This window comes from Eulemur rufifrons, chromosome 30 (assembly GCF_041146395.1).
Source record: "Eulemur rufifrons isolate Redbay chromosome 30, OSU_ERuf_1, whole genome shotgun sequence".
Lineage (NCBI taxonomy): Eukaryota > Metazoa > Chordata > Mammalia > Primates > Lemuridae > Eulemur > Eulemur rufifrons.
In genome coordinates, this window is record NC_091012.1 from 108,607,525 (window position 1) to 108,621,752 (window position 14,228).

General features: G+C 39.1%; 1 protein-coding gene and 1 pseudogene across 5 annotated transcripts in view; both read left to right on the forward strand.

The window, feature by feature from the left end:
- Nucleotides 1–1,832: 1,832 nt before the first annotated feature.
- CASK (calcium/calmodulin dependent serine protein kinase) overlaps nt 1,833–14,228 on the forward strand; it is a 363,551-nt gene continuing 351,155 nt past the window's right edge. For all 5 annotated transcript variants that reach the window (XM_069464106.1, XM_069464108.1, XM_069464109.1 and 2 more), the window contains exon 1: nt 1,833–2,074. In XM_069464106.1, the coding sequence (XP_069320207.1) occupies nt 2,016–2,074 (59 nt within the window). In that variant the 5' untranslated portion in view covers nt 1,833–2,015. The remainder of the gene's footprint in view (nt 2,075–14,228) is intronic.
- On the forward strand, nt 5,699–5,789 carry LOC138379313 (U6 spliceosomal RNA; annotated as a pseudogene).

The window sequence follows — 14,228 nt, forward strand, 5'->3', positions numbered from 1 at the left end:
GACCCTTAAAGGAGGCGATGTTTCTCAAGCTCTGAAGCCCATTTCTCTAGAGAATGGACAAGCTCTTTGGGAAAGGAGGAAAACTTTCTTGTGCAATTGTATTTTCCCTCTGATCTGCATTTAAAAAAAAAAAAGGTTTAGTACCCAAATCCTTAACAGGCAAATCTCTCAGCCTCTTGAGGGAGTGGTAAAGGGTTTGCACGAAATGTTTCTGAAGAGAAAATAGGCTGAGTCTTCACCTCGCCTCCTCTCCACTTTGGTAAATACTAATTTTTTTTTTTTAATTGCCGCACTGAGAATTTTACGAGATGATTTCTGGAAGCTGACTTATGAACTAATTGGGCACTTCTGCTGTGCAGAGGAACAAAGACTTTTTTTTATTGGTCTTCAACTGAGGCATATACCTGTCTGATGGCGTTGGCTCATTCTGCACATGCTCAGTTGAACAGAAATCTTCGTGTTGAACGCAACCTAGCACAGCGGCAACACCCAGAACCTCACTCCCTGCCTGATCCTGTGCATCCACTCCCTCTAGTTGCATTTTTATCCTGTTAAGTCTAACATTTATAGGGAGTATAACAGAAAGCATAGTAGGTGCTGGAGTTGGGGACAATATACAAAGGAGCTTAAAGTCTCGGTATGTTCCTGCCTTCCTGACCTTTCTCTAGGTTGTCTCTAGCAAGGGTGGGCGCTGCATAGGTATTTGTTGAGTTTGAGGCAGAGCGCGGGAGAAGCTGTCTCTATAGATTACCATTTGTTGTTGCACACCTTCCTAGACAGTTTTTGTTTGGTCCTTTTCTTGGACGAACCCCCTCCTCCAGCCCTCATCTTCATTAAGGAATGACAGGGTGGCACTAAAAGCATCCGCTGCCAAGCACGGTCTTGAGTGACAATCTCTCTCCACCTCTCTTCTTGCTTTCCCATTCATTAGCACCCTTTCCCTGCTTCTTTTCCCAGCAAAAAACCGGGAAAGGCTGCCTGCGATTACAAAAGAATGGGGGGAGCGGCCAGAGTTCTGAGCCTCTTGCCAAACAACGTGCTTGCGGCCGTGGACCTTTTGTCCCAGGCCCCTTTTGTGGCTTGGTGGCTGCTGGGCGCGGAGGTGACGACCCTAACCAGCCCCGCCTCCGCAGCTGCAGCCTGCGCGCCCCACTTGCCAACCCCCAGCACCCTCTAGAATCCCGGCGCCCTCCCGCTCGCTGTGACGCGGCCGGCACCGTGCGCATGCGCCACTCAACTCAATTCTCTTTCCCTGGGCCACCGCCTCCCGACGGGCTGGAGTGGGCGGGGCCTGTGGTTCTGGAAGCCGCCCCGCCGAACAGGGAGGAGGGCGTGTATGCGCGAGGCGGGTGCGCGGGGCGCACAAGCCGGTCGGCTGCTGAGGCGGAGGGGAGGAGCAGAAGGCGGTGGCCGCGGCTTTCGCCCGCACAGAGCGCTAGTCCCGCGAAGCCCCCTCCCACTCCCCGGCGGGCGGCGGCGGGAGGAGGAGAGGGAGGAGGCAGCGTCTCTGCCGCCGCCTCCTGGTCCCCAGCGCCGATCCGCTGCCGCCACCTCCCTCAGAGGCGATCTTCCCTCCATGGTCCTGCCGCGGCCCCCCCTGTAGCCCGAGCTGCCCCGCGCCGCGCCAGAGCCGGCCTCAGGCAGAGGGAGCGGTCGCGGCCTCGCGGCCCGCGCGGGCTGACGAGCGGAGAGCGCGGCGCCGCGCGGTCCCCGAGGATCCGCACGCCGGGCAGAGCGGCCCGAGCAGCGCGAGGAGCAGCGGGCGGGCGGGCGGCGCCGGGCCCGGGCCGCCCTCGCTCTCGCGCCCCGGCCCCGCCGCCCGCGCCGGGGCGGTCGCCCGCAGAGAAAGGCGCTGCAGTCTCTGGGCCTCGCGGCCGCACTCGAGAGTCCTCAGCACCGAGGGCTCGCGGGTCCTGAGGGGAGGAGACGAGCCCGGGGCTGGGCACTGAGCTCTTGGGCGCCCCCACCCCCGTTTTCGGAGCCCTCCACGCTGCGGCCACTGTCCCCTCCGGACCATGGCCGACGACGACGTGCTCTTCGAGGATGTGTACGAGCTCTGCGAGGTGATCGGCAAGTGAGTCTCCACGCGAGGGAGCGGGAGTGTGGAAAAATGTATTTCAGTGATGCCGGGGTCCTCCCGCACCCGCTCCGGGCCTGCCCCCTGCCCTTCCTTCCTCCCTCCCCTCTGCCTCCTTGGTCCTCCTCACCCTGTAGTATTTATAGACGTGTACCTGGATCTCCTGGGGTCTAGGGGGGTTCACAGCGGTCCATTGAGGCCAACGAGCAGAGGTTGGCCACCCTGTAAGGCGTGGGGCTGGCTGCCTGCATTTTATCTGACGGTTGCACAGGGACGTGGCAGAATCGATTTTATAGTTGCTTCCTGGGAACAGTTGGGGTTATTGTTACCTTGCGTGTACCATAGACCATTTATGAAAAGAGCAGCTTGCATTTCCTTTGCTTGCGTGGAGAGAGAGAGAGAGAAAGAGCGTTCAGGCTTTTTAATTGTGGGGTGTGTGTCTATTGTGCAGGATATTAGACAGATGCCTTTGTGTTCACCCCATGTCCGGATTGGAGGGGGTCATTTAAGACGGGGTGCATTCAGTTTCAGCAAATTCCCTCCTGGTGTAGACGAATGTGGAAAGAGTTGGGGGCATTCGAATTTTTAATGCCTCGTTATGCAATGACTGTTCAATCAGTGCTTGAGGCTCCCTTCGACTGTTGTTGGGATGGTGGTTAGCGTGGTAGAGCCGTCTGCTTTGAGTCACCGGGCTGGTCTAGAATATAGAACTGACAGTCCAAATGCTCATCCTTTCATCTGTGTTGTATAATTACGCTAGGGAAAAGCAGGGAATCAGATTAATCACAGTGCTGATTGAGAATTAAATCTGCAGTTCCTCATCTAATTGTCCATTCCTTAAATCTATTTTGAATAGTTTCCTTTTCATTCTTGTCAAACAATATTCCAAGCGCACAATCCTGCTAATTTGCTTGTGAGGGAAATGCTGGCAATCTGAAGTTGATTTCCTAGCACAGCGTGTATTCTGTGACTTTAGAAGTTGAAGAGATAAAATTTAAGAGCGATTTCTGCTTATTTAATAAGGATTGCTACATAGCTACCGTTGAAATATTTTACCTCTTTTTTTGGAAGCGGTGCTTTATTGTCTATTTTAAGGTCTGCAGTTGGGAAATGAAACCAAGACCTTAGAGCAGGTGGCTCTATCTCTTTTAAGTTGTCTGCAGTACTCAATTTCAATTTTTTTGAGTGCTGATAACTAATTTTTTTCTTCCATATTGAGGTATTACAGTGTTGTCTCACATGGTGAGATTGTGGGTAGAGCTTGCTACACACTTTACTCAGACCCAATTGATGAGAGGACATGTTACTCCTTGTCCCTATTGTTACATGACCAGCCTGTCTGTTAGGAGGATAGCCAAATGTGTCCTGGTAAAAGTGGTTGTGGAAGTGCTCTAGAGCAGCGCTGTCCAAAAGATATATAATATGATACAATGTGCCACATATGTAATTTAAAATTTTTCTAGTAGCCACATTAAAAAAGACTGAAAACAAATAAGTGCAATTAATTTTAATAAAATATTTTATTTAACCCAGTAGATCCAAACTATTATCATTTCAACATGTGATCAATATAAAAAGTATTAATGAGATATTTTACATCCCTTTTTTATACTTGAAATCCAATGTGTATTTTACACTAACAGCCCATCTCAATTCTGACACTGAGCAAAATTTTCATCAGAAATACTTACTCTGTATTTAGGTTTCATAAAATTTTGCATTTGCAAAAGTAGATTCACATACCCAAGTTGTTCCAAACATACTTAAAAGTTTTCCAATAACTAAATCAAGTATCTCTTTCTAAATTTAAATTTAAATTAATTAAAATTAAATAAAATTCAAAATTCAGTTCCTCAGTCAGACTAGCCACTTTTGAAGTGCTCAATAGCCACATGTGAATAGCACAGTTCTAGAGAAAAAAATATATCAAAAATCTCCTTGGTTTCTTCATTCTCAAGAGTACCCAGTGAAGGTAAATTAGGTGTTTCCCAAAAGCCTCCAAATGACTACATGTGTGGGTGAATGATGTTTGTTACATCTTAGTTATAGCTGATATAAATGAGGCAGCAAAGTCATAATTGGAAAATGTGAGATTAAAATGTTAATTATATTGTGATGACGGAAAATAGCCATCATTGAATCAATTTTGGTAACTAGTTCTGATTCCTTAAGGTCTGGAAGGGTGATGATGTGATCTCTTTGGATATCGAAAAGAAATGGTCGGCATCACATTAATACAGTCAGTATTCTGCTGACTTATAATTGATAGAATATTTTCAGAAAACATCCCTGATAGAATTAAATTCATTTCTTCTGTTTTAGAGCTACATAAAGAGGGAAAGCAAGCTAATTTTGAGGTGATAGGTACTCTATGGCTACCTTAACTACTATTAACTGTGAAATCTTTCATTCATAACCTACAAAATCTGACTTGGTCAGTGCTACTTATAAAATGCCATTCCATGAAATAATGAATCCGAGGTAGCCTTATTTGTTAAAGAATGTAATGATAGTGTTCCTCACCCTGTGTAAAGGCTGAAGATTTCTCCAGTAAATTGTCTCAGTATATATTGATCTGGAAATTGAAATTAGCTTGAAATTTTTTTGCATGGACCTTGACAGCACACATCTTAACTTAGAATTTATTCAACTCTGGATTTAAACGGAAAGGCCCTCAAGGTGTTCACATGTACTAAAAACCTTTTTGTTGATTTCTATCCAAGTTCTATGGAATTTTGATTTTCTTTTATACCAAATTAGTATCACAGGGTGTTTTTCACCACTGGGTCTTAATAGGTTTAAATTTTTACCAAGGTACATTAAAATAGATTTCACCTTTCAAGACTAATTGACCACCCACTCGCTCCCCTACCTACCCTCCCACCTACTCACTAATCCACTGTGTACTGGGGGCTAGGCCTTACTTGGTAGCATAAATGAAAGTTCCAGTTTAATTTAGACCCTTTAGTGTGTTTTTTTCCCTTGATTGAGACAACTTATAGAGTTGAGATTTTAAAGTATAAGATCATTATTTGGAATATGTTTTCTTTCCAGTGGCTGCAGCCTTTACCGTTGTTAAAGCTACCTTTGAGGGAACATGTACCTGATTCATTATGAATATTGAGAGCATGCCATTTCCTTTAAAAAAATTAAAACTCATTTCCCCTGTGTTTCTTATTTTTGAAAATCTTGCAAAAACTCCTTTGAATGCCTAGTGTTTCTATTTTTTTTGATGTTACATTTTCCATGTAACATCCTTCAAGTGACTGAAACAAATCTCCAATAATGGAACCTTGTCGTAGTCCCATAACTTCTTGTCTTAGCAAATGTAGCAATTACTGGAAAGGAAAGGCATTATGCAAATACAGGTTAATGACTAATTTTTATGTCATGATCATTTACTGTATCTTTTGCAAATTTGAAGTTTTATACATAAGTGTAAAATCAGTAATATTACATGAAGGAAATTTAAAACATATCCAGATTAAAACATAGAAAAATGCCTACTTTCTTGGTACAGCAGTGTCTGCGAAAGGGAATAGCAGAATGCACACTATTTTTACCTTGTGTTGGCTGAATATTTGCCCTGGTATTTAGTAACCTGTAACTTCTGACTTTCCTGCCCTGATAGGACATATACTAAAATTGGAATGATGCAGCATGACCCCTGTTCAAGGATGACATGCAAGTTTGTGAGGCATGCTGTATTTGCTTACACCTCAAGAGAACTTAGATTTAATTACAGTTACTTATTTATGGGTCTCTCTACCTAGCTAATAGGGAGCTTCTTGAGGGTAGGGAATGTATCTTACACATCTTTCTCCATCTTTCTGTTACAGTGCCTGCAGGGTAAGCTGCTCATTAGCTATGGAATGAATTGAGTAGTTTTAATAAAATCTCATTAAAAGGCAAAAAAAAAAGCATGTTTATCAACCTCAGAGCAATTATTGTCTCAAAAGGCTGCATTAGTTTAAAGTAGTGGTTCCCCACCTGGCTGCATATTAGAATCACCAAGGGAGCTTTTGAAAAAGATCAATGCCAGGGCCCTGTGACAGAGCAATGAAATCAGAATCTCTGGGAGTGGGTCCTGGTCACTGGTATTTTTTTAAAGCTAAGTAATTCTAATGTGCAGCTATGATTGAGAATCATTGGTATAAAACTTAGGTTATGTATGTGATATTTTGGGACTAGCTTTTCAGAGGCTTACAATTTTTACAAAGTAGAATAAGCATTTTCTGTAAGGTGTTGAAGCTAAAAGACTAAAATGTGGATTTTATCTTCTATGCACTTGTGTCTCTGAGCCTTGTGTAAGAATTTAGTTTTAGCTTGTATTTGGCTTTGATTTCTTGGGCCTTTTAAGATCCACATTGATTTATGACACTCATCTAATGCTAACATGGTGATTGTCTGATGTTTGGAACAACACAGAACAAGAATTACTTCAATATCAGTTGATGATGGCTTTCTACTATAATGGTTTGATTTAATATTAAGAAATGTATCAGTTTAGTATGGATTGTGTTTGCACATACACTCTATTAAAAGAATATGGTTAAGTTGCTTGTACACTTTAAATTCCATACTTGTGATTTCAGTAATGCTGTTAGCCAGAGAATTGAGTTAAATAAAGCCTTTAGGTAAATACTGGATTAATAATATGTAAAGTATATAATTCAGCACAGCAAAAAATTCACCTTTATTAATTTGTGCTAATTACTATAGCTTTCACATATATCGATTGGCTCAGTGATTTGGGTTTCTAGTACCATGAGGGGAATGTTACATCATGTTGGAAAATCTTTCCTGGAAATTTTAACTAGAGGTTGCAGGTAAACTAGTTTTTAACATTAGGAAAAGGTTAAGTGTGAGCCTGAAGGAACCAAGAATTTTCCGGAAATGAGTAGATGTTCCATGAAAGAAGTGATCATAGTGATAGCTATGTAACAAGGTAAAAGAACCAATCACCAGCTAAATCCTTGGTAGCCCAGGAAGAATCCAAGCCATGGGAGTTAAGCTTAAGCTGCACTTCCACAGAGGGGAAAAACCTTTTAAACACAGAATGTGGATTCCTACCAATGGCAGGCTTCATTGAGAATAGGGAAGCAATGCTGATTCCTGATATGATGGGGTTTGATTCTGGGACCATTGTGGGGGGACTGAGCTACTCAGTTGCTTTTCTGCATGTGCACAGCCTTCTCTGATTCACTTCATGTCCTCTTTTTACAGATTGCTTTAGGGCGTGTTGTTTGAAGTTGTCTTCATAAATACCTCCTGTGGACTCCCTTAATTTTTATGACTGTAACATACTTCTATATACTTGACATATACAGTTTACCTCCCTCCATTTTTTTCCTTGTATCTGCAGTAGTTTTCACCTGATGAACTATATCTCTAATGTCCCTTAAATTGTGTTCCTGGATATTTCCTTTAAATTGACAATTCTTCCATCTCCAGTTTTAGCTCTACTTAATAAATTAAACAGGTATACCTTGTTCATTTGAGATTGTTCTTGAACTGTTGCATTTTTGTAAATGTTTTCACATTTTAAATGTAGCAGGGGCACTGTGTTTAAAGGAACTTTAACATAAGGTTGCTTAAAAATAAAAAAAAAAATCTTTTACAACTTAATGCCTACTTTGCAAAGGGAATTGACATTTATCTGTCTAATGTTAGGCATATTGAATGTATTATCTCATGAATTGTACCCATTTTACAGAGAACACTGAGATTCAGAGGGGATGTTAATTTGCCCAAGATCACAAGGAACCAAATGAATAGACTTGGTTCTAAAGTCTATTCATTTCATGCTGCATTCTCCTGCTGATTCAAGTTGTGAAAATACTGCATTGGGTTTCCTTAAAGACACATGTCTTCATTTTCAGAGTTTATTTCCTGTAAATTTTAATTGTTTGACTTTCTAGTTAAATTTTTTACCTCTTCAGTAGAGGTTCCATATATTATTCATTCTTTCGTCTATTTCTTTTTGTTTTTTCTCTTTAATGAAATATCAGCATTTGTCACCAAACTAACTGATAAATCTATGTATTGTTTAGCAATGGAAATACAGAATTTGGCCATCTGTCCAAAATATAATTTGTTTTGGAGCTTTCTCTACTCCTTTTACTCACCAAGTTTTTTTGTTCCAATTCCCCTGCCCCAATAGATGGAATAGTTGATTAATTGCTCCTAACTTGCCAAACCAGAAGTAGTAAAGGTTTCAGAGATAGATGTTTGTTGGGGATGGGGTGGCATGGGGTGGGGTGGTTTCCATAGGGTACTTATTCCTATATCCTGTGATAAAAATACTGAAATTGTTCTCTCTGACTCTGAAAACCGTGTACTGAACTGCAGCTGCTGAGTCTGTGAGTATCTCAGCTGTGTGCCAGTACTGCACACCTAAATAATCAAGAGACTGAGTTTCTGCTGCAGACCAGTTACCTGACCCCAGCCAACAAGCTGATAAAATATGCTGCTTTCACATTTTTGATTTTATTTTTTAGTTGCCACTGACAATGAGGATTCTAGAACCAATAGATGTGGCTCTGGATTTATGCTACAGGGTTCAAGATGCTACAGAACCTGCATTCCTTTTATTCTGTCCTGGGGCCACTATGGTATTATTGGTTGTAAAGCCCAAGTCAGTATAAGGAGAGTCTCTCTGACTTTCTACCCTGGGAAGATTTCCTTTCTGAAGGTGGTTTGACTTGAAGTTAATGTGTATTTCCAATTTGAGATTTAATAATTTTGTGTTACTTTCTCTTTATTAACTAGTTTTTATAAAGTAAATTATAAAAGTAATGATGCACATAGTAAATTTAAAAATATAGATGGTACAAAGGTAAATAGTGAGTCTCTCTCCATTCTTCTGTCAACCATATCCCCATTCTCCTGAGGTAACTAGTGTTCAGTTTCTTGAACATCTTTCTGGAAGCTTTTGTTTAAAAAACAAGATCAGATCATATTTGTACACTATGCTGAAATATTCATTTTCCATTTAAAAATAGCATATCTGATGATCTTTCCATATCCATCAGTGTATCTGTCTCTATTTCCTCTTCAACTGCCACCCAGTATTTCATGATATGAATTGTTACTTTGCCTCTGGATTGAGTGCAAACCATTTCTGACTGGACATTGGTGGAAATGCCAGACTGAAATTTGGATGAGAGGTATGGAATGACAGTGAAGATTTGGGAGTAATCTGTGTAGAAGTGAAACTATGAGTGAATGAGTTCTTAGGGGTTGACTGAGCTGGGGGTTTGTGGTTTGTAGCATAACTCACAGAGTTAGAAGAATCAGGATAGCTGGACAATGCGGAAGTTTCAAAGTAGGGGGAGGATTAATAATGTAAAATGCCAATACATTCTCATTGAGGACCAAGAAAAGGTGTGGCTGTAACAGAGAGGCAATTTAAAGCACCTATCAAAATGAATATAATGTTTAATATTCAGTTCATGGTGTGTCTGAAAAGCTAGGTCTGGCTTCTTTTTTGTGGATGTTGATAATTTTATACTATCTCTCTGTGAATCTATCTCAAAACCAACATATTTAGGGTAAAAAAAGAAGTAGATTTTTTTTCACTGTAATTGTGTTTTGCAGATTCTGATGGCTGGCTTTTAGGTAAAATCGTTTGGTTTTCCTAAGATTAGGTCCTTTTCATTCCTGAGCTTATGCATGATTGTCAATTAAAGAGAAGCTTTTCATGAAGTGACAAAGTAAATTTTAGATACTTTAAATTTAGTTTAAGTCCTTGGTATTTGTCACCATTGTTATTTTCTTAAATCCTTCCATTACAGGAAATGTAATTCTTTCTTGCCTCAAGGGTTTTTGTCCACGTTGGATGAGTGTAGTACTCTCCTCCCCTTTCACATCTCTCCTCCCTCCACCCGCTAGCTAAATTTGTTCACTGGCTTTTTCAGTTGTCCACATCCATTCACAATAAGAAATGATTGCTTTATTGCACTCAAGCCAATTTTTTGGTATCTGTAAGTGCACGTTATTTCACTTCAGCTTCTTGTATTCTATTACAGGGCTGTTGCACATTCTTTTTATTTTTCGATCGTTTTGACTTCTTTTAACACACTTTTTTTTTGTTTTGTAACCGTTGTTTTGAGTATTTGAATCATTTGCAGGTAGAAATGATGATTGTTCTCTCCCTTGTCCCCCTCTTTGGTATAGTTTAATATCAAAAATATACTATGTTGAATCTGTATTTCAGACTTTTATCACTGAGTGTGGAGTATTTTGGTATATTTAAATCTAGGATGGAAGTATACTGTATTACCATTTAAATATGCAGATTTTAATGTTTTATTAAATTCAATGGTGATTATATTAACTCAACTACAGAGGCCTCTAGCCCTGCTATGGTGTGCAGACTACCATTTTACTACTACTATTTTATAGACTTAATTTGTGTTTTTAGGAAACAGATTTTCAGCCTTTCTACTTACCCTTGATATGTAATTTCCCCTAAACATATGGATCACCATTGCTTTGTGGCTTGTAAAGTAGCCCTTAACATCCGATCTGGTAACCTTTGGGTACAGTGTGGCCATTTTCTCCTTACTTATAGAAAGAACGATAGCTGCTTCACAAGCCATTTGCATGGATTAGTGATTGCAAAGTGCAGCATAAGTATTTTTTATTTCTAGAATGTCTCTAAGATACTCAAATTACTTTTGGCACTTATGTACATAAGTTTCAACAATTTCCAAATGCGCACTTTCTCAGTGCTAAAGACAGGCTCTATTTTATAAATAATGTGGTGAAATGAACATTCTTTTCTACCATGTGTGTAAAATTGTTAGTGGTGCTAACATTTATTCATTTGTTCATTTATTCATTCATTTCTAGCTGTGCAGCCCTGGGCAAGTTAGTTAACCTCTCTGAGCCTCAGTTTCTTTATCTGGAAAAATAATAGTATATACCTTGCAGGGTTGTTGTGAGGACTGAATAACATGATCTATATAAAATGTCTAAAGGTTGTCATTATTTTAATTGCCATTATCATTATTATTCACCAAACACTTGAGCTCTCTAGCCTCAACGAGTTCAACTGACTTGTTCATGGCCTGTATCCTCTGCATAACCTGGTAACCAATATACAGTAAGTACTCTGGTCAGTAGCTGTTGAATGAGCCAGTGTGCTAAGTGAGAAATCCAGAGACTTGTGTGACCACCTAGTAGGAGAAGGAAGTTGGGGAAATCTTCACAAAGGAGGTGAGGCTTGAATGGTTTGTTGGTCTTCCCCTGTATAACTCATTTAATCTTTTTAGGCCTGTTTCCTCATTTATAAAAAAAGGAGTAGAGGAATACAGGTAGGGAAAAATTAAAGAAATCTTAAAGTTTAAAAATATATTTCGGTGCCTTGTGTCTTTAAAAAAAACTGTCATTGCCTCTATGTACATAGAAAAGATAGTCTTTGTATAGATTTTCATAATTAGTTTGCCAGTCTGTTCTAAATCATAATTTTGTAATGTGAAAAGCTCCAAAGGTTATGTTAAAAGAGGGAATTTTGTATCATACCTCTCACCTTTGCATTTGGACATTTGACAGATTGATTAATTGTTCATAATGTGAAATTTCACAACTAAGAAAAGAAAAATTCCAGAATATATATTTAAGAAACAGCCATATATAGGATTTATGAATATTATAGTGTTCTTTTATGTAACTTCTCCAAATTTTATTATGACAGCAATTTACACATCTTAACTGTGAGCAAAATGAGGTGGAAAGATTCTAAAGTTGTAGTCTCTGATATGATTGGGCACTAAATCTAAATTACCTAAATCCACAGAACAGCATTTCGTCTACTAGGTCATGTTACATCATCAAATGTAAGAATGATCATATTGGAACTGAGTGGTTTGTCTATTTAGACCACTTCTATGTAAATACGTCTTAGGTTGGCTTCAGAGGATAGTATAAGGCATCTTTTCCTGTGATAATCCTTGGACAGTATTATTTATATTGCATTATTTAGGTTAGAAGTTTTTGCTGACTTCCATCTGAACCATTAATTCAAAAGCAGAATAGTCAGCCTTTATATAGAATCTCTACTGGTCCTTTTCTTAGGCTTAATATCTTCTTAACTGGATTTTTGTCCCACCAATATAATGTGGCATTGAATTTGAGATTATCTTTTTAATAAATAATTTTTTCTTTAATTTAGTGACTTGTCAAATAATTACATATTTGTAAAACAAGCAAGAAGCTGTTTTCACTAAGGACTGCCTTTATATTTCATATAAATTTTAAAAAATCGTTACTAGAATATCCAGATTACAGATTAGAGTGAGAATGTAATTATCTCACATAATCAACATATAATATTTTTAATAGTATGCTAATAATGGAAAAACCCTCTACCAACCATACATATTATGGTTAATGCTTTTCTTAAGGAAAAAAAAACATTTTTCTCTTATGGATATGAAAATGATCTGTGTAAATATCTATTCAGATGAAAACACTTTCATTATCATTATAGCATAAAGAGCTTGGAAATCTGGAGAAGGAGCATTCTAGGCTTGCTGCTCTGGTTTTTGTATTATCTACATTAATATTTCTCCCGTTGCTGAATGTTTCTGTTATACTGCTGGATCACCACACTTCCATAATCTATGACCCACTTGTGCTAATGGTAGAGTGGGCTTTAAATTGCCATCTGATTAAAGTTCAATCTTAGACTTGTCGGGTGGCTTTAGAATTAGGCCCACAAATAGGAACATGTACTTGAAGATCTTATTAGAATGATATTTTTTTCCTATGAAGACACATTCATAGACCTAGTCCTAAAAAGATATGTGTAAGTTGGAGTTGAAAAATGCAATTTAAGACTTATTAGGAGAAAAGGTATTTTAAGGAAAATTTTTAAATAACTGGTGTGACATCACCATTTGCGTTTTTTCTTCACTTTCTTCATCTTATAAAAGAAGGCTAGTAATGGCTATATTATCTACCTCATGGGATTCCTATGAACATAAAAAGACACAATTCTTAAAGTATTAAACTACCTTACATATATTATTTAAAATTTTTTTAAAATTTTTAATTATGGTTATATAACAATTGTGTATCTTTATAGGGTACGTGTGATGTTTTGATATAGGCATACAATGAATGAATCAAATCAGGGTAATTGGAGTAACTTATGTATTATTATTTTGATTTTATTGTAATGAAGCACTTCAGATTAGAAATGGGCTTTGCTGAATTTTCTTTGATTTTGCAGGAATCATTTACATTTGTCTTTAAAACTGATTTTATTTTCATGTTTGATTTATAGACTTTAATACTTCTCAACTTTCTATAGGACTTAGAATATGTTAGGTGAAAATGTTAAAGAGATCTGAGGATGAATTATGTTTATTTTACTGATGGGGAAATGATAAATTTACACTGACACCAAAGTGAAGAAAAAGTCTGGACTAGTGTTTTTCCCAGCTTCTCTTTAAATTATTTAATTTTGTTTGAGCTTTGATGTTTGGAACTTACTACAAGTGACAAATGTTTGTGGTCAAACAGATGGAACTTTGACAGTTACTTAAAATGTTGAACATCCTAGTTAATCAGTAAGGTCTGGATTAGTGGTTCTCAAAGTATGTATCTTTTCCTAAGCAACAGCAGCAGCAGCAGCAGCAGCAGCAGCATCTGAGAACTTGTTAGAAAAGCAGATTCTTTTTTTTTTTAATTTTTTTCTTTATTTTTTTGTTTTTCAGCTAATTATGGGGGTACAAAAGTTCAGGCTATATATATGTTGCCCATGCCTCCCCATCCCCCCGAGTCTGAGCTTCAAGCATGTCCATTCCCTAGACTGTGCACATTGCACTCATCACATAGGTATACACCCATCCCCTCCCCCCACCCCCATCCCCCCCAGTCAGAACTTCAAGCATGTCCATTCCCCAGGCAGTGCGCATCACACTCATCAAGTAGGTATACACCCATCCCTTCCACCCAGCCCCGACCTCTGTCCGATACCCAATTGGTGTTATTCTCAAATGTGCACTCAGGGAAACCAGTTTGCTGGTGAGTACATGTGGTGCTTATTTTTCCATTCTTGGGATACTTCACTTAATAGAATGGGTTCCAGCTCTCTCCAGGAGAACCAAAGAGATGCCATATCGCCATTATGTCTAATAGC